Below are 18,725 nucleotides of genomic sequence, written 5' to 3'. Positions count from 1 at the left end.
CAGCCGAAATCTATAAAAGTTTGGAGGAAGTGCTGATTCCCAGATTATGAGGGAGGCTAATATAGTGGTTATTCCGAAGGAGGATAAGGATCTGGGGAAGCCTGAGTCATATCGGCCAATCTCTCTGTTAACCATCGATGTCAAGCTCTTGGCCAAGGTGTTAGCTACCCGTTTGTCCAGCGTCATTGCTAACCTTGTACATCCGGATCAATCTGGTTTTATGCCTGACAGATCTACAGCGGTTAATCTGCGGAGGCTGCATATGAACCTGCAGCTGAAGTCTGACAATTGTGGCCGAAGGGTTATTGCATCCTTGGATGCCCATAAGGCGTTTGACAGTGTGGAGTGGGGATATCTCTGGCGGGTGTTGAAATGTATGGGTATTGGCCCGCAATTTGTGGCGTGGACTCAACTGTTATACTCACTACCAACAGCTAGAATTAGAGTGAATGGGGAGCTTTCTCAGCCTATAAAGCTGGCCAGAGGTACGAGGCAGGGTTGCCCACTGTCGCCCCTTCTGTTTGCCTTAGCTGTGGAGCCACTGGCCGCCAAGATCCGGCAATCGGATGAGGTCCCTGGATTCAGATATGGGAGTGTGGAGGAGAAGATTGCATTATATGCAGATGACATCTTACTGTTCCTGGCGGACCCGGATGAAGCCTTGAAGGGGGCTATCGAGATCGTTGGGAAATTTGGAGACTTATCGGGATTGAGGATAAACTGGGATAAATCGGTCCTCTTTGAGGTGGATGAGGTGGAGGAGAGTAGAAGTGAGCCATTGGGAGAGGGGCGGCTTAAGGTAGTATCCCTTTTCAAATACCTGGGAATATGGATCTCGATGCCAGTTACAGAGTTTTTATATAGGAATTTGACACCTCTCATGGGCGCTCTTAAAGCAAAAGTGGATGCGTGGAATAAATTACACTTATCGGTGGTAGGTAGGGTTAATCTCATTAAAATGGTTGTGATGCCCAAATTACTCTACGTCCTACATAATGCGCCAGTTTGGATTCCACGTGGGAAATTCCGGCAGATTAATGCTCTATTTAGAAGTCTGATATGGGGGAGGCGGTGCCCACGTATTCGCCTGGAGACGCTTCAGCGACCCAAGGAAGATGGAGGATTGGCTTTACCTAATCCTGAGTTATATTTTCTTGCAGCCCAGAGCCAACATTTGAAGGGCTGGGCGCGGGAAGCGTCTTCCAGTGCGGTACAGCACTTGATGGAGGGGATGACGGACCGACGACCGGTAGCGCAGTGTCTGGAGGATGGTTCCTTGGATGCATTGGGGAAATTATACCCAACTATGTTTTTGATATATAAATTATGGACCAGACTGCGACAGATTCGGGGGGTCACGGGGCTGACTAAATTTACACCGATATGGTTTAATAATAATTTGGTTGAGTTTGCGGCCCTTGGAGTGCTGGCGGAGTGGCAGGCTAAAGGAATCCACTTGGTGGCTCAGATAATTCAACAACAAGGATTAAAGTCCTTTTCGCAGCTGCAAGGGGAGTTTGGACTGAGACCGACTGGGGAATATCAATATGCTCAGATGAAACATGCTTTTAAAGCTCAGAACAAGGGTGGTGGTATTGAGATCCAGGAGGACATAGTTCTGGAATACGTGTGTGGGGAAGGGTCCACAAGGGGAGTCATTACCACCCTTTATAAGGACCTTCTACATGCACATCTGCTAGACTTCCCTTTAAAAGCGAGAGCGAAATGGGAAAGAGATTTAGGCCCAATGGAGGATGAAACCTGGGAGTCGGTGTTGGAGTGGGTTCCACGAGTGTCACTGAGTGAGCCGTACAGACTATCGCAGCTGTACATCTTACACAGAGTCTATAAATCACCGGAAGTGTTGCACAGAGCGGGGTTGCGTGCTGACTCCGAATGCCCGAGATGTGGGACTGAGAATGCAGGAATATACCACATGATGTGGACATGTCCAAGACTGGTTGCTTTCTGGTTGGTGGTAATGAGCCGTGTGGAAGGGGCGTATAAATGCAGAGTGCCGAGGGATCCGATAGTGTGTATACTGGGACATGTAGAGGAAATCAGAGTGGATAACACCTGGAAGATAGCAATAGCTAGGCTATTATATATGGCAAGGAAGGTAATAGCAAGGAACTGGATCAAAGAGGAACCGCCTACAAGGGGTGAATTCCTGAATTATGTTAAATATGGTCTCAATTTGGAAAAGGGGGTCTATAAAAGACGTGGGAAAATAGAAACATTTGACAAAATGTGGTCTCCGTGGCTCGAGCTGGGATGAGTTGTTATGGGAAATGGGAGGATAAGGGCCTCTGAAAGGAAGAGAGTGCTAGAGGAACAAGCGGACATAAGTGAGTCAAATGGCTCAAAGAACCATCAATACTGGTAACAAAAGTATAACTGGGTATGAGCTGTCAGGGGAGGGGGGGGGGTTGGGTTTTGTTGGGATTGTTGGGGGCTTGGAAAATGTTAAAATTTTGCAAAATACTGGAAAATGCATAAATTGTATTGTTCACATTTGCTTTCAATAAAAAACTATTTAAACAAAAAAAAAAAAATTTATTCAGCATGAGGACAGTGCACAAAAATACCTGCACTTACATGCCCTGGTATCAATGAGGTTACTAATGGTTGATCGTGCTTTGAGCAGCCCTTATGGCCCAAACATTCTACTATGGCCTTTACTGTCTCCAGACTTGCCTCACACCTAGCACAAACGGGAAGTCACTAATGGGGAAATGCAAAGACAGCTGCCAGCAGCAGACCTTGATGATTTGCGCGCCCAACTGCATTCAGCAGAAAACTCCTTAGACAACCATTAATTACTTCATTGAACATGCCAAAGAGTAAATACATGCATATCTGCGCATGGCACTCATACTCTATATTGAATAAATTGAGTTTTTTTGTTTTGCAAATAAAAAAAAGGTTTCCCATTTTCATCATTTGGATATCCTTTACATGTCTATCCATCCTGTGGTTTCCATAATGTCATGAATATCCTTCTTGGTGTTGCAATTTCAATGTTGACTATTATATGTAGCAAAAAAAGTTGCCAATTTACAAGTTTACTTGGGTGAAGGAAAAGCTTTTGTCTAATCCGTCGCGATCCGCCATTTTGGCGTTGACAAAAAACGTTTCAATGTCCGTCTATGTCCAGAAAACGTCCGGCAAATTTCGATGGATCCGTCGCATGGCGGATGGAACGGACGACCATCCGTCACAATCCGTCGCTAATGCAAGTCTATGGGAAAATAAGGGATCCGTCAAAAAAAAAATGACGGATCCGTTATTTGAGGAAAATGGCGGTTTTAGACTGACGCCAAACAACTGAAGTGTGAAAGAGGCCTAAGAACTATGCGTTAAGTGTCTCTATGGGAAAATTCATGCCTAAAGGAATTGCTGGGGATTTGTGCAAGAACAATCTGCAGCAGATTACAATTGTCGTCGTGTGAATGAGATTAAAAAAAATCTCGTCCACGTGCTTGACCTGCAGTTCTTGTTTTTAAATCTGCAGCATGTTGATTTCTGTTGTGCATTTTCTCCAGAGAGCTCAACCTTTTCCATGTAAAAAGAAAAAATCTGCAGCAAAATTTGCAGCACATTTTTCCTGCTGTGTAAGCATACCCTAAAATGCCAATTGGATTTTAAATTGATTATGCGCACAAAGGAGACATCTAAAGTTATGCTATGCAGTATACAAGATCTAATCATTTCCATTAAAGGGAACCTGACGACAGGACTATGCTGAGTAATACAATCTGTATTTTCAGTTTTGGGTTAATGATATATGCTTGTGATCCGGGGCGGCCTGGGGGGAAAGACCTGCCACCTGTTTTACATACTGAATATTATATATAGAAAAAAGAAAAATAATCACTCTCACCAGGCAGGCACCAGCGCTGCAGCATGATCACATGTATAATGTGCATTTAATTACTTTATTCGCTGGTATAACTAAATTCAGAAAAAAAAAAGTTGTGTCGGCCGCGCCTGCACAGTAGCATCTATCGGCGATGCTATAGATGCCACTGCACAGCATTTGTGATTGCAATCATTTTCAGGAAGAAACTGAGTATTATCTGACTGAATTGCAGGGGTGTCAATCCTTTTGGCCCAACTGTAAGTCTCTATAGGTTATGTGCCAATTTGCCACTCAGGACTGATAATGATCTTGATTTTATAGGTGCTGAAGTGATGTGAAGTTTGATAATGGACCCAGTGGAATACATGAAGTTCCTTTACTTTAAAGGCCACACAACAAAGGAGACGTTTGATGAGATGAAAGAGGTTTATGGTGATGATTCCCCATCATATAATGTAGTCAAGAACTGGCATCCTCAATTCAAAAGTGGTCGAACTTCGGTGCAAACAGCTCTAGTTCCAGGGCGACCCCACTCTGCTATTAATGAATGCAGCATCCAGCAAGTGGAGGTCGGCATTTTGGAAAATTGCCACCTAGCCCAAAATGTCAAGATTAGTGTGGGATCCGTGGAAAAAATCATCCAAGACCATCTTCACATGCTTAAGGTTACTGCTCCCTGAGTTCCTGGGCTGCTCACATCTTTCCAGAAGCAGGAATGAGTCAAATGCTCTCAAGCTCTATTGACGATGTGCCATGGAAACCAGGAAAAAATTTTCAACAGACTAATCACACCGGACCAATGCTGGGTCTATCACTATGATCCTGAGACTACAGACCAGTCGATGCAATGGAATCATCATGATTTACCGCCTCAAAAGAAGGCACATGCCCAACCCTCTGCATTAAAGGCCATTCTCACAGTTTTTGGAACCAGCACGGAATAGTATTGATGGAAAGGGTACCATGATCACTGGGGCATATACTATGCTTCACTGCTGCGGAATTTGCCATCAAAACCAAGAGACATGGCAAGCTCACCGAAGGTTGTGCAAAACAATGGACCAGTTCACAACTCACATGTTGCCCAAATGGAAGCATGCGCCTGTGGGTTTGAAATTCTACTGCATCCTCCTTATTTACCAGACCTCGCACCATCGGACTTCCACCTCTTTTCAACAATGAAGTTAATTTTGAAGGGCAAGCATTTTCCAGATGATGAGACTCTGATTTCCAATTTTTGGTGCAACCTGTCGACTTCTACCTGCAAGGTGTTTAGAGTTGCTTAAAGAGATGGGGGGAAGTGTGTGTTCCTAGGTGGCACCTACGTAGAGAAGGACTAATAACTGTGCCAAGTTTCATTGCTCTCAGTCAAGAGGAAGTGGGTCAGGGGAAATCTTTAATGAACGTCCCTCGTATATATAATATTCAGTATGTAAAATAGAGGGCAGGTCACTGAGGGATCAGTGACCTGTCACAGATGAATACCTAAGCAGAGCACCACAAGAAGACTCCCCCCGTCCCCCCCCACAGGCTGCCCCGCAGCATGAGCATATCTTTAAAGCAAAACTGAAAATGAAGATTAACCCCTTAACGACTGCCGATGCGCCTTTTAAACGGCAGCAGTTAAGGGTACTTATTCCTCAGCGCCGCTTTTAATGGCAATGAGAAATAAAGTTATAGCGCCCCCCAGAGTCGGAAAATCTCCAGGGTCTCGGCTCCTCTGATCTAGCACATCTAGAGAAGAACTAAATGGGGTAGATTTTTCATATTGGTTCATTTTGATCACTGTGATAGACCTTATCACAGTGATCAAAATAAATAGTAAAAAAAAAAATTGTAAATCAAACCCCCTTTATCATCCCTTTTAGGTAAAATTAATAAAATAAAACGTATATTTTCCATTAGGGTTGGGCTAGGATTAGAGTTGTGGTGTTGGGGTTAGGGCTGTGTTAGGGTTGGAGTTAGAATTGGGGGGATTCCACTTTTTAAGTACATCAGGGGGTCTCCATACACTACATGGCGCCCGCTATTGATTCCAGCCAATTTTGCGTTCAAAAAATCAAACAATGCTCCCTCCCTTCTGAGCCCTGCCATGCACCCAAATAATGGCTTTTCCCCACATACGGAGGGGTATCAGCGTACTCAGGAAAAATTGCACAACAAATTTTGTGGTCCATTTTATCCTGATACCCTTGTGAAAATAAAAAAGTTTGGTTACAAAGTAAATTTTTTGTGAAAAAAGTAAAATGTTCATTTTTTCCTTCCACGTTGCTTTAGTTCTCATGAAGCACCTTAAAGGTTAATAAACCTCTTGAATGTGGTTTTGCACCCATTGAGGGGTACAGTATTTAGAATGGTGTCACTTGTGGGTACCGTATATACTAGAGTATAAGCCGAGATTTTCAGCCCAAATTTTGGGGCTGAAAGTCCCCTCTCGGATTATACTCGAGTCATGATCGGCGGTGGGGTCGGCGAGTGAGGGGGAGAGAGGACTGTCATATACTCACTTAGTCCCGGCGCTCCTGTCGCTGTCCCTGCCTGTCCCATGGTCTCTGGGTGCCGCAGCTCTTCCTCTGTTCAGCGGTCACGTGGGACCGCTCATTAAAGTAATGAATATGGACTCCACTCCCATAGGGGTGGAGCCGCATATTCATTCCTGTAATGAGCGGTCCCACGTGACTGCTTACTACAGGAAGAAGCTGCGGGCGCCGGAGACCATCTGTCCGGAAGAAGCTGCCAGGGACCACGCCGGAGCAGGTGAGTATTTCATTGTCACCTGTCTGCGTTCCACCCGCCGGGCGCCGCTCCGTCTTCCCGTCCTCTTGCTTGCTGTGACTGTTCAGGTCAGAGGGCGCGATATATAAGGTAATTTGTTATGTTGACCCTACAAACTCACTTCCAATGTGAGGTGGTCCCTAAATAAAAATGGTTTTTTAAACTTTGTTGGAAAAATTAGGAATCGCTGGTCAACTTTTAACACTTATAACTTCCTAACAAAAAAAAATTATGTTTCCAAAATTGTGCTGAAGTAAAGTAGACATGTGGGAAATGTTATTTATTAACTATTTTGTGTGATAAACCTCTGTGATTTAAGGGCGCAAAAATTTAAAAATTGCAACATTTGCCAAATTTGTTTTTTGTTCATAAATAAATGCAAGCCATATCGAATAAATTTTACCACTAACATGAAGTACAATATGTCACAAAAAAACAGTCTCTGAATCAGTGGGATACGTTGAAGCGTTCCAGAGCTATAACCTCAAAGGGACAGTGGATAGAATTGTAAAAATTGGCTCCGTCACTAAGGGGTTAAACAACAACCACAAAATGGATTTAAGCAACAAAGGTATCATTTTAATCAGTATAATGGTGCTGACCTGACACTGTCTGTAGGTTACTCAGCACAATCCTGCTGACAAGTTCAATTTCAACCTAGAGGTTTATTTTCTACAGTAATAATGATTGTCTGACCGTTACCTCAGGTGGAGTATTTTCATCTTGGAAGGAATGTTTGCTCTGATGTTTTTCTGAAAGAAGACATAAGATGATTGAGATCTGGGCTGTGTACATAAACATGTGACGTTGCAGCATCACTTTCATCCATACTCATAATAAACATGCATTCCATGGCTGAGAAATCATTCATTAGATTTCAAACCTTTATTTGACATTCTAAATGTTACATCAAAAAATTGGGCAATTGTAAATTCTGCATGTTTAGAGGAGAATGAAAATGACATGTTTTTACCTCTTCTTTGTAGCGATTTAAGCCCCTCTTGAGCCTGGCTGTGAATCTCTTCCACAACAGAGGTGCGCCCGATGGGGAAGAACACATTATCAGGGGAGTCATCTTCTTGAGATGGAGTTACTTGGGCATCAAGTGTTGAGTTATCTTAGGAAATCAACATAAGAAGAAAGGGTTGTCAAATTATCTTGTGTTCCGCCAAACATTCTTTCTAATCTCCCCTGCTAATATCACATTGGCATGCACATGCTTATAACTATCATTATGTAGCAACATCAGATAAAGTATATACAGACTTATTTGTATACTGCGGCTTCAGCATGTTCTCTCTTGCAAATTATCTATTAGACAGCCATATTAAATGTGATCACATGTCATCTGGCAGTTGACTCTTTTATCCTGTGATGAGTCATTCTTAGCCTGAAGGACACATACAAGCTTTCAATGTCACGAGTAGTGTCAGCACAGAGTGATTCAGGCAGCGCAGGAACTCCGTACACATATACCGGAGCCCAGAACCACAAGAAACAACTATTGCACTGTTCACACTTGGGTAAGAGCCCAGCAAGACTTTAATAACATCCGACACTTTCTCTGCAGCGTAGATCAGTCCAGTACCTGAACACTAAATTACTGATAAACTATTTAGTGCTGCATCCCATTCTCAGGATAGGTTGGGGTCTTAATGATTCTAACAATATGTATCACTTGCTGGGATGTCAATACCACATTATTGCGTACATGATTGTCATATCTTCACTTTTAAACGTCATTCTTAGTTTATATAATCTTTTTCCATATGTTACTTAACCCCAATTCTAAAAAAAAAGTTGGGGCGCTGTGTAAAATGTAAAGAAAACAAGAATGCAATGAGTTGAAAATCTCTTATAGCCATATTTTATTCATGACTCACAATTCAGAACATTGCTGGAAGGCTGGAAAAGTAAATGGTATTAATGAAAAACAGCTGGTGGTTCAAGTCACGACTGAGCCACATGTTTTGTATAAAAAGAGCATGTTAGGAGGTAGAGTCTCTCAGAAGCAAACATAGTCAGAGGTTCACCAATCTAAATAACTGCATATAAAAATTGTAACAATTTTAGAGAAATGTTCCTTTACGTAAAATTGCAAGGGCTTTGAATATCTCACCATCTACACTACACTATCATGAAAAAATTCAGATAATCTAGAATAATCTATGTGTAAAAGAGTCAAGGCCGGTGGTCAATATTGGATGCTTGTGATCTATGAGCTCCTCCTGACGAAGCTGCTGTCAGCGAAACGCGCGTCGAGGTGTTGCAGTGTGACCGCTATCCTTCTACTACAATGGCCGTAGGTAATAAATATATTCAATTCTGAGCATGTTCTATGAGATATAGCCCATTTATGCCTATTTGAGCAAGGCCTATGGTGTGATATATGATCGTGCCTATTTATGTTAGGTGGTGTGTAGCGGCCATGTAGATCCACAACATATGGGATTCTATTACATGATACTAGCTGAAGAGCCCGGCGTTGCCTGGGCATAGTAAATATCTGTGGTTAGTTATAGCACGTCACTTCTCTTATTTTCCCATTACGCCTCTCATTTTCCCAATCACATCTTTAATTTTCCCCCTCACATCTCTCATTTTCTCCCTCACACCTCTCATTTTCTCCCTCACTCCTCTCATTCCCGCCTAACACTTGTCATTTCGACCTCACATCTGTCATTTTCCGATCACTACACTATTTTCCCTCACTCCTCTCATTTGGCACTCACACCTTTTCATTTTCACCTCACACCTCTTATTTTCCCCTCAGTATATACATGTTTGTCATCTCCCTTATATATAGTATACACCTGTATGTCATCTCCTGTATATAGTATATACCTGTATGTCATCTCCCCTGTATATAGTATATACCTGCTGTGTGTCATCTCCCCTGTATATAGTATATACCTGTATGTCATCTCCTATATATAGTATATACCTGTATGTCATCTCCTCCTATATATAGTATATACCTGTATATCATCTCCTTCTATATATAGTATATACCTGTATGTCATCTCCTCCTGTATATAGTATATACCTGTGTCATCTCCCCTGTATATAGTATATATCTGTGTGTCATCTCCTCCTGTATATAGTATATACCTGTATGTCATCTTCTATATATAGCATATACCTGTATGTCATCTCCTCCTGTATATAGTATATACCTGTAGGTAATCTGCTCCTGTATATAGTATATACCTGTGTGTCATCTCCTCCTGTATATAGTATATACCTGTATGTCATCTCCTCCTGTATATAGTATGTACTTGTATGTCATCTCCTCCTTTATATAGTATATACCTGTGGGTCATCTCTCCTGTATATAGTATATATCTGTGTCATCTCCCCTGTATATAGTATATACCTGTGTGATCTCCTGTATTAGACCTCGTTAACACGTTATTTGCTCAGTATTTTTACCTCAGTATTTGTAAGATAAATTGGCAGCCTGATAAATCCCCAGCCAACAGGAAGCCCTCCCCCTGGCAGTATATATTGGCTCACACATACACATAATAGACAGGTCATGTGACTGACAGCTGCCGTATTTCCTATATGGTACATTTGTTGCTCTTGTAGTTTGTCTGCTTATTAATCAGAATTTTATTTTTGAAGGCTAATACCAGACTTGTGTGTGTTTTAGGGCGAGTTTCGTTTGTCAAGTTGTGTGTGTTGAGTTTTGTGTGGCAACATGCGTGTAGCAACTTTTTGTGTGTCGAGTTGCATGTTACAGGTTAGTGTAGCAAGTTGTGTGCAGCAAGTTTTGCGCATGGCGAGTTTTGCGCGTGGTGAGTTTTATGTCTGGTGCCTTTTGAGTATGTGCAAGTTTTGTGTGAGGCAACTTTTGCATGTGTTGCAAATTTTGTGCATGTGGCAATTTTTCCGCATGTGCAAGGTTTGCGTGTGGCGAGTTTTCCATGAGGTGAGTTTTGCACTTGTGGCGAGTTTTGCGTGAGCCTATTTTTTGCATGTGGCGAGTTTTGCGCGTGGTGAGTTTTGAGCGGCGACTTTTGTGTTTCGACTTTTATGTGGAGAGGTTGGTGTATGTGTGGTGAAATGTGTGCTGAGGGTGGTATATGTGTTCAAGCACGTAGTAGTGTGTGGCGCATTTTGTGTGTGTGTTCATATCCCCGTGTGTGGTGAGTATCCCATGTCGGGGTCCCACCTTAGCAACTGTACGGTATATACTCTTTGGCGCCATCGCTCTCATTCTTTAAGTCCCCCTTGTTCACATCTGGCAGCTGTCAATTTGCCTCCAACACTTTTCCTTTCACTTTTCCCCATTATGTAGGTAGGGGAAAAATAGTTTGATGAATTGGAAAGCGCGGAGTTAAAATTTCACCTCACAACACAGCCTATGACGCTCTCGGGGTCCAGACGTGTGACTGTGCAAAATTTTGTTTCTGTACCTGCGACACTTCAACACTTTTCCTTTCACTTTTTTCCCCATTATGTAGATAGGGGCAAAATTGTTTGGTGAATTGGAACGCACGGGGTTAAAATTTCGCCTCACAATATAGCCTATGACGCTCTCGGGGTCCAGACGTGTGACTGTGCAAAATTTTGTTGCTGTAGCTGCGACGGTGCAGATGCCAATCCCGGACATACACATACACACACACACACACACATTCAGCTTTATATAGTAGATTATGATATTATATTTATATATATCTGTCCTTATTGTAGCTTTGTGGATTAGTAGTACTTGGATAAGTCATATTCTCTATTTTGTCTCTGTTGCTGGTTAATTTCAGTCCATGTGCAGCGGAGCTGTTTCTTTCACCTCTGTTGCAAACTATATATGTGGTTATATTTAGTGAGATTTATTTATATTCTATTTGTTATTCATATTCCTGTTTGATATTCTAATAAAGGTATTTGTCTATTTTATTCAATTTGATCGTGTTGTGACTTCACTGTTTCTGTTGGCTATAGTTGTTTTAGTGTGAAGAGGATCATAGTTTATTATTTATAGAGGAATTGTTTTCGTGATATATTCAGTTGTACAAATCACTGCACAACTGAACTCAGGAATGATTTCAGAAAGCACTGTCTGTTAAAGTTCGCTATGCAAGCCACAAATGAATCAAAATTTGAAATTCTTTATGGAAACCATGGACAACTTGTCCTGTGGATTCAAGAGAGGAACCATCCAGCTTATCAGGGAATACTTCAAAAGCCTGCACCTCTAATTGTATAGGGTCCTGTATCTGTGATAAGTAACGGGATACATTAGTGCCTATGGCACAGGCAGATTCCACATCGTGAAAAGCGTGGTGATTGCTGAGTATTATACTGTATATAGGTTTTAAACCAATTTTTGTTCCCATACAGACAGTCTATTTCAGGAAAGGGCTTGCATATTTCAACAAGACAATGCTAAACCCATCACAACAGCATAGCTTTGCAGAAGAGTTTGGGTGATAAGCTAGCCTGACTGCAGCCCCGACCTTTCACCAACAGAAAACATTTGACACACTTTGAAGCAAAAATTGGACAGAGAATACTAGAACTGCTTAGCAGCTAGAATCCCGCATCATACAAAAATGGGACTACAAACCACTCCAAAAACTCCAGCAATCGGTCCCCCTCAATCCTCCGACATTTAGAGCATAAAAAGAAAAGAGAATGCTGCACAATATCAGACATGGCCTTGTCCCAACTTTTTGAGATGTGTTGCTGTCCTTAATTTCTAAATACCGTATATACTCGAGTATAAGCCAAGATTTTCAGGCCATTTTTTTAGGCTGAAAATGCCCCTCTCGGCTTATACTTGAGTCATTGTCCCAGGGGGTCCACAGGGGAGGGGGAGCGTCAGGAGTCGGTGGCGGTCACATCATACTCACCCCCTCCTGGCGCCTCTCTGCACGTCCCTGCTTCTCCGATGGTCTCTGGCGCCGGCAGCTCTTCCTGTGTTCAGCGGTCACGGTAAGTTAATTTTTTTCAAATGAAATGGAAAAGTGTCTAAATTTCACCTTGCAATATGTTCTGAATTTTGAGTTGTGAATAAATTATGGCTATAAGAGATTTCCAAATTATTGCGTTCTTTGTTTTCTTTTTGTTACACAGAGTCCAACTTTCTTGGAATCAGAATGGTAATTACATTGTTTTTCTTGTACAGATCTAGAATTACAAAATGTATTATAGTGTGAGCTGCATTCGCACGTATGCAGGTTTCAGAGCTACAATCTCTCAGCATCCATTCTTTCTTAAAGAGGTTCTCATAGAGGGACATAAAGGAAATAAATAAATGAAAAAATACATTATAAAGAAAATGGATAAATACTATTTTGGCTAATCTTTTCTAAGGGGCATAAGATTTTTTCAAAATGGCTGCAGTCACATTCCTGAGCAAAAAGCCTGAACAGCAGCGCTTACAATCTGTTAGAAAATTCCATCTCTTCTAGCCTGAATCTCGTCTTGTCCCGTCTCGCGAGACCACTGCGTCATCAGATCATTGTCTTGCAAGGCATCACTGGGAACGGGAGCTGCCAGGAGCATCGGGAAGGCTGCGGGGGCCGCGGGAAGGCTGCGGTGGACGCCAGAAGGTAAGAATATCACGATTTTTTTAAATTATTATTTTTAACATTATATCTTTTTAATATTGATGCTGCATAGGCAGCATCAATAGTAAAAAGAGAGAGAGCGAGAGAGAATTTCCCTGACTGAAAATTCTTCAGCGCATGCTCCGTTTCAAAAGACGGCATCCGTCACTGGATTCCTGCTTTTGACCGTCAGCTACGGATCCTGTGTCCATAGGCTTCCATTATAACCAACAACGTACAGCGCAGGATCCGTCGCTGGACGATTTTCCGAAATACACAAAAAAAAGTTTCTATGTGCGTTGTCTCCGCCTGATGGACAGCAATTTTACGACAGATCCAGCGCACGACGGACGAAACGTGTGGCCATCCGTCACAATCCGTCGCTAATACAAGTCTATGAGAAAAGTACGGATCCAGCAAAACATTTGCTGGATCCTTTTTTTTTCCCAAAACGACGGATTTTGACGGAAACAAAAAGACGGAAGTATAAAAGAGGCCTAAGAGTCATGTGAGTAATACACTTTACTGAGGAGCCCATGAAGATTGTGGTGACCGAGTCACATCAACAACAATGTATTAAGCTACTAAAGCAGGATCCCTGTATCTACTGTGGACAGTCTGGTGATTAGATACACTCCTGCCCAAGACTCCCACCGCCTGACAAACACTAGCAGCTAGGTGGATCTATGGATGCTCACTTCGATGCCCAGATATTTACCTATGCATCTTCAAAATTATAACTCCTAGCTGATTTATGTTATCTATAAATATCTTTGTGGTTGTTTCGCTAAAGAACATCTCCACCGGCCAGCACTTCCTCTCTGGAGCCAACCCAGAGGGCGCTATGTACGGTAAGTCCATATCCCTGTGCAGGGGTTAAAGGGTGAAGACCAGGGTTCCTTTGGGACCTGATAGGGCTGGCTTCCATGAACAGGCTCTATCTATCAAGTTATAATGGACCAGAAAAAAAACAATGTATTTTGTAAATACTGGAGGCTATAGTGGTTTGAGGGACAACTACATATATCAGTATAGTGCAGCTTCAACTGTAATCACGCTTACTTACTAGTGATGAAAGAGTATACTCGGTACTCGAGATTTCTCGAGCACGCTCGGGTGTCCTCCGAGTATTTGTAAGTACTCAGAGACTTAGCTTTCTGCGCCACAGCTGAATGATTTACATCTGTTAGCCAGCATAAGTACATGTGGGGGTTGCCTGGTTGCTAGGGAATCCCCACATGTAATCAACCTGGCTAACAGATGTAAATCATTCAGCTGTGGCGCAGAAAGCTAAGTCTCCTCTGAGTACTTACAAATACTCGGACAACACTCGAGCGTGCTCGGGAAATCTAGAGTAAAGGGTATACTCGCTCATCACTATTCCTTACCATGACTGATGTCCTCTTCACCGACCGTCATCACTTCTCCACTGGAAATCTCATGCATGTGCAACACCCTTCTGAGCTGGGTATGTGTATTGAAGCCAGATGTACTCTTCCTTGCCCAGTATTCCCAGGAACAAAGGACATTATGCATGTGCACGATTTCCAGTGCAGAAGGGAAGGCTTGGTTGGTCATGAGTTTGTCAATCAGGCCTAAAGGTACCGTCACACTAGACGATATCACTAGCGATCCGTGACGTTGCAGCGTCCTCGCTAGCGATATCGTCCAGTGTGACAGGCAGCAGCGATCAGGCCCCTGCTGTGCTGTCGCTGGTCGGGGAAGAAAGTCCAGAACTTTATTTGGTCGCTGGACTCCCCGCAGACATCGCTGAATCGGCGTGTGTGACACCGATTCAGCGATGTCTTCACTGGTAAACAGGGTAAGCATCGGGTAACTAAGCGCAGGGCCGCGCTTAGTAACCCGATGTTTACCCTGGTTACCATCCTAAAAGTAAAAAAAACAAACAGTACATACTTACCTACCGCTGTCTGTCCTCCAGCGCTGTGCTCTGCACTCCTCCTGTACTGGCTGTGAGCGTCGGTCAGCCGGAAAGCAGAGCGGTGACGTCACCGCTCTGCTTTCCGGCCGCTGTGCTCACGCAGACAGTACAGGAGGAGTGCAGAGCACAGCGCTGGAGGACAGACAGCTGTAGGTAAGTATGTACTGTTTGTTTTTTTTTACTTTTAGGATGGTAACCAGGGTAAACATCGGGTTACTAAGCGCGGCCCTGCGCTTAGTTACCCGATGTTTACCCTGGTTACCAGCATCGTTGGTCGCTGGAGAGCGGTCTGTGTGACAGCTCTCCAGCGACCAAACAGCGACGCTGCAGCGATCCGGATCGTTGTCGGTATCGCTGCAGCGTCGCTAAGTGTGACGGTACCTTTAGGGATGTGATTTCCAGCATGTAAAGGTACCGTCACACTTAGCGACGCTGCAGCGATACCGACAACGATCCGGATCGCTGCAGCGTCGCTGTTTGGTCGCTGGAGAGCTGTCACACAGACCGCTCTCCAGCGACCAACGATGCTGGTAACCAGGGTAAACATCGGGTAACTAAGCGCAGGGCCGCGCTTAGTAACCCGATGTTTACCCTGGTTACCATCCTAAAAGTAAAAAAAAAAAAAACAGTACATACTTACCTACAGCTGTCTGTCCTCCAGCGCCGTGCTCTGCACTCCTCCTGTACTGTCTGTGTGAGCACAGCGGCCGGAAAGCAGAGCGGTGACGTCACCGCTCTGCTTTCCGGCTGACCGACGCTCACAGCCAGTACAGGAGGAGTGCAGAGCACAGCGCTGGAGGACAGACAGCGGCTGTAGGTAAGTATGTACTGTTTGTTTTTTTTACTTTTAGGATGGTAACCAGGGTAAACATCGGGTTACTAAGCGCGGCCCTGCGCTTAGTTACCCGATGTTTACCCTGTTTACCAGTGAAGACATCGCTGAATCGGTGTCACACACGCCGATTCAGCGATGTCTGCGGGGAGTCCAGCGACCAAATAAAGTTCTGGACTTTCTTCCCCGACCAGCGACAGCATAGCAGGGGCCTGATCGCTGCTGCCTGTCACACTGGACGATATCGCTAGCGAGGACGCTGCAACGTCACGGATCGCTAGCGATATCGTCTAGTGTGACGGTACCTTAAGGCCAGGCTGTTGTGGGTGGAGAACCACCCTGTGTTGGACAACAGAGGTTGTTTTTGTCCAAATAGAAAGTATTGTCTGGGTTACGGATATGACAGGGATGCAGAATTAGCATTCTAAATGATAATGGAAATGTATTGGGATTCTTTGTTTCCTTTAAAAGGGGTCAATGGCAGATATACGCAACTACATAGCATACATCTGGCCATAAATCAGTTGGGACCAACTCAAACAGACCTGCAAATGGGGTTTATTTCCTTTATTGCTACTATGAAAATAACATATAAAAGAATATAATTGCAATAATAGTTTCTGGAGTCAATGATTTGCATTGTGATACTGTAGAAAAGTAAAACATGCACATATAAATATGGCATACAGGTAATTTTCTTTTATTGTGGCTAGGAGGTAAATATCTCCTTCCGAATGCTGATACTATAAAAAGAGCAAACACAGCACATAGCATTCATCCTGAACACAAAAATAGTATAAAATGGGAATAGGACAAAGTACATTGCTTACTCATGTCCAGATTCCTTTAACCTATTCACTGCTAAGTTAAGACTAGTTTACAAGCCAAACATTAAAGAGAACTTGTCACCATGAAAATATATTCTAACCTGCTAGCACCATGTTATAGCGTAGGGAGGGCTAAACACATTGATACATAGGTTTGTGAGTAAAGAAAGATTTACCTAAAAAGATTTTCATCATTTAGGGTATGTGTCCACAATCAAAAACTGCTGCGGGTTTGACGTTGTGTATTTATGCAGCGTCAAACCTGCTGCGGCCAGATGTTACAGCATAGAGGAGGGGATTTCTAGAAATTCCATACCCACCATGCGTGCACTATGCGGATCACCCATGTACACTGACATGCGGCCCGTCTTTCAAGACCAAGGCATGTCAATTTCCCTTGCGGAGACACTAGTCTTCCCAACAGAAATTACATCAAATCAAATGTATTGAATGCTATAAATTTGCACGGTTCAGTGAGCACATGCGGATTTACCTGCATTCAACAGACGACAGTGATTTGCACGCAGCAAACATATGGTGCGTCTAAAATGCTGTTAGTTCCAGATTGTGGGCATCTGACCTTAAACCTCTGCTCTTCTGGGATTTTCGGTACCATCAGTGACCGACGGCTTTCACTGCATAAGTGTGCATACAGAAATAGATGTTATTCCATGATAGGACCGCTCACTAGACTGAAAATCCCAGACAAAGCTGAGGAATAAACAAGTAAAACACAGGTTATACTAAAAATTTTCTCACAAAACTATATATTAATTTTACCCATCTCTCCTTGTCCTATAACATGGTGCCTGCAGGCTGGACTGCATTTTCATGTTGACAGGTTCCCTTTAAGATGGTTATATATATTATGGATGAATGACCCCGCACCTGCAAATTTGAGTGGGACCGAGGGACAATATATACAACCATGTGTGTACTGATACCTTGACTGTAAAGAATAATTGGCTATGCTAGATTTCAACCAGCAGTTTATCTCACCCAAGCCAAAAACATGAGGTTAGAAGGAATAGCATTCGGAGGACAGCTAAAAGCAAGGTAAAGTTATAGCCAAAAATACTTTTCCAAACCTCCATAAGATACTCCAACTAGAGTAAAGCTCACACGAGATAGCTGTGGGTCATACATTAATTTGGCAGACCGATCTTTCCCGATTTCCCCATACACACTAGTACTTGGCTTAACAAAGTATTCAAGTGTTTTCAATGGCCAGAGTGGAGAAATACACTACCAGACACTTCTGGATGTGGCTCATCGCCAGGGAAGACACAAGGAATTGGGCCTTGAAATTCCAACTGCTGATCATTCACTTCCCTGACGTCTTCTGGTAACGGCTCATACACATCACGTGGTAGGTCAACTTTCATCTAATGTGTGTGGGGGATTTTAACAGCACAGGGCTCAAGGACAGAATCAGTCTGTGTTTGCAAAGGGATTAAACATTCATTTACAAAATAAACTCTTAAGGTACTGTCACACTAGACGATATCGCTAGCGATCCGTGACGTTGCAGCGTCCTCGCTAGCGATATCGTCCAGTGTGACAGGCAGCAGCGATCAGGCCCCTGCTGGGAGATCGCTGGTCGGGGAAGAAAGTCCAGAACTTTATTTCGTCGCTGGACTCCCCGTAGACATCGCTGAATCGGCGTGTGTGACACCGATTCAGCGATGTCTTTGCTGGTAACCAGGGTAAACATCGGGTAACTAAGCGCAGGGCCGCGCTTAGTAACCCGATGTTTACCCTGGTTACCATCCTAAAAGTAAAAAAACAAACAGTACATACTTACCTACAGCCGTCTGTCCTCCAGCGCTGTGCTCTGCTCTCCTCCTGCTCTGGCTGTGAGCGTCGGTCAGCCGGAAAGCAGAGCGGTGACGTCACCGCTCTGCTTTCTGGCTGCCCGGCGCTCACA

At 43.4% G+C, this 18,725-nt stretch overlaps 1 protein-coding gene across 1 annotated transcript in view; it reads right to left on the bottom strand.

The window, feature by feature from the left end:
* Nucleotides 1-18,725, bottom strand: part of NHSL3 (NHS like 3) — a 52,869-nt gene that overhangs the window by 18,094 nt on the left and 16,050 nt on the right. The window contains exons 2-3 of the mRNA XM_069757057.1: nucleotides 7,611-7,754; nucleotides 7,340-7,389 (exon numbers count right to left, since the gene is read on the bottom strand). Of these exons, the coding sequence (XP_069613158.1) occupies nucleotides 7,340-7,389; nucleotides 7,611-7,754 (194 nt within the window). The remainder of the gene's footprint in view (nucleotides 1-7,339; nucleotides 7,390-7,610; nucleotides 7,755-18,725) is intronic.

The sequence above is a fragment of the Ranitomeya imitator genome, chromosome 3, assembly GCF_032444005.1.
Source record: "Ranitomeya imitator isolate aRanImi1 chromosome 3, aRanImi1.pri, whole genome shotgun sequence".
Taxonomy (NCBI): domain Eukaryota; kingdom Metazoa; phylum Chordata; class Amphibia; order Anura; family Dendrobatidae; genus Ranitomeya; species Ranitomeya imitator.
Note: the sequence above shows the minus strand (reverse complement) of the source record. Positions and strands in the feature narration are given on the sequence as shown.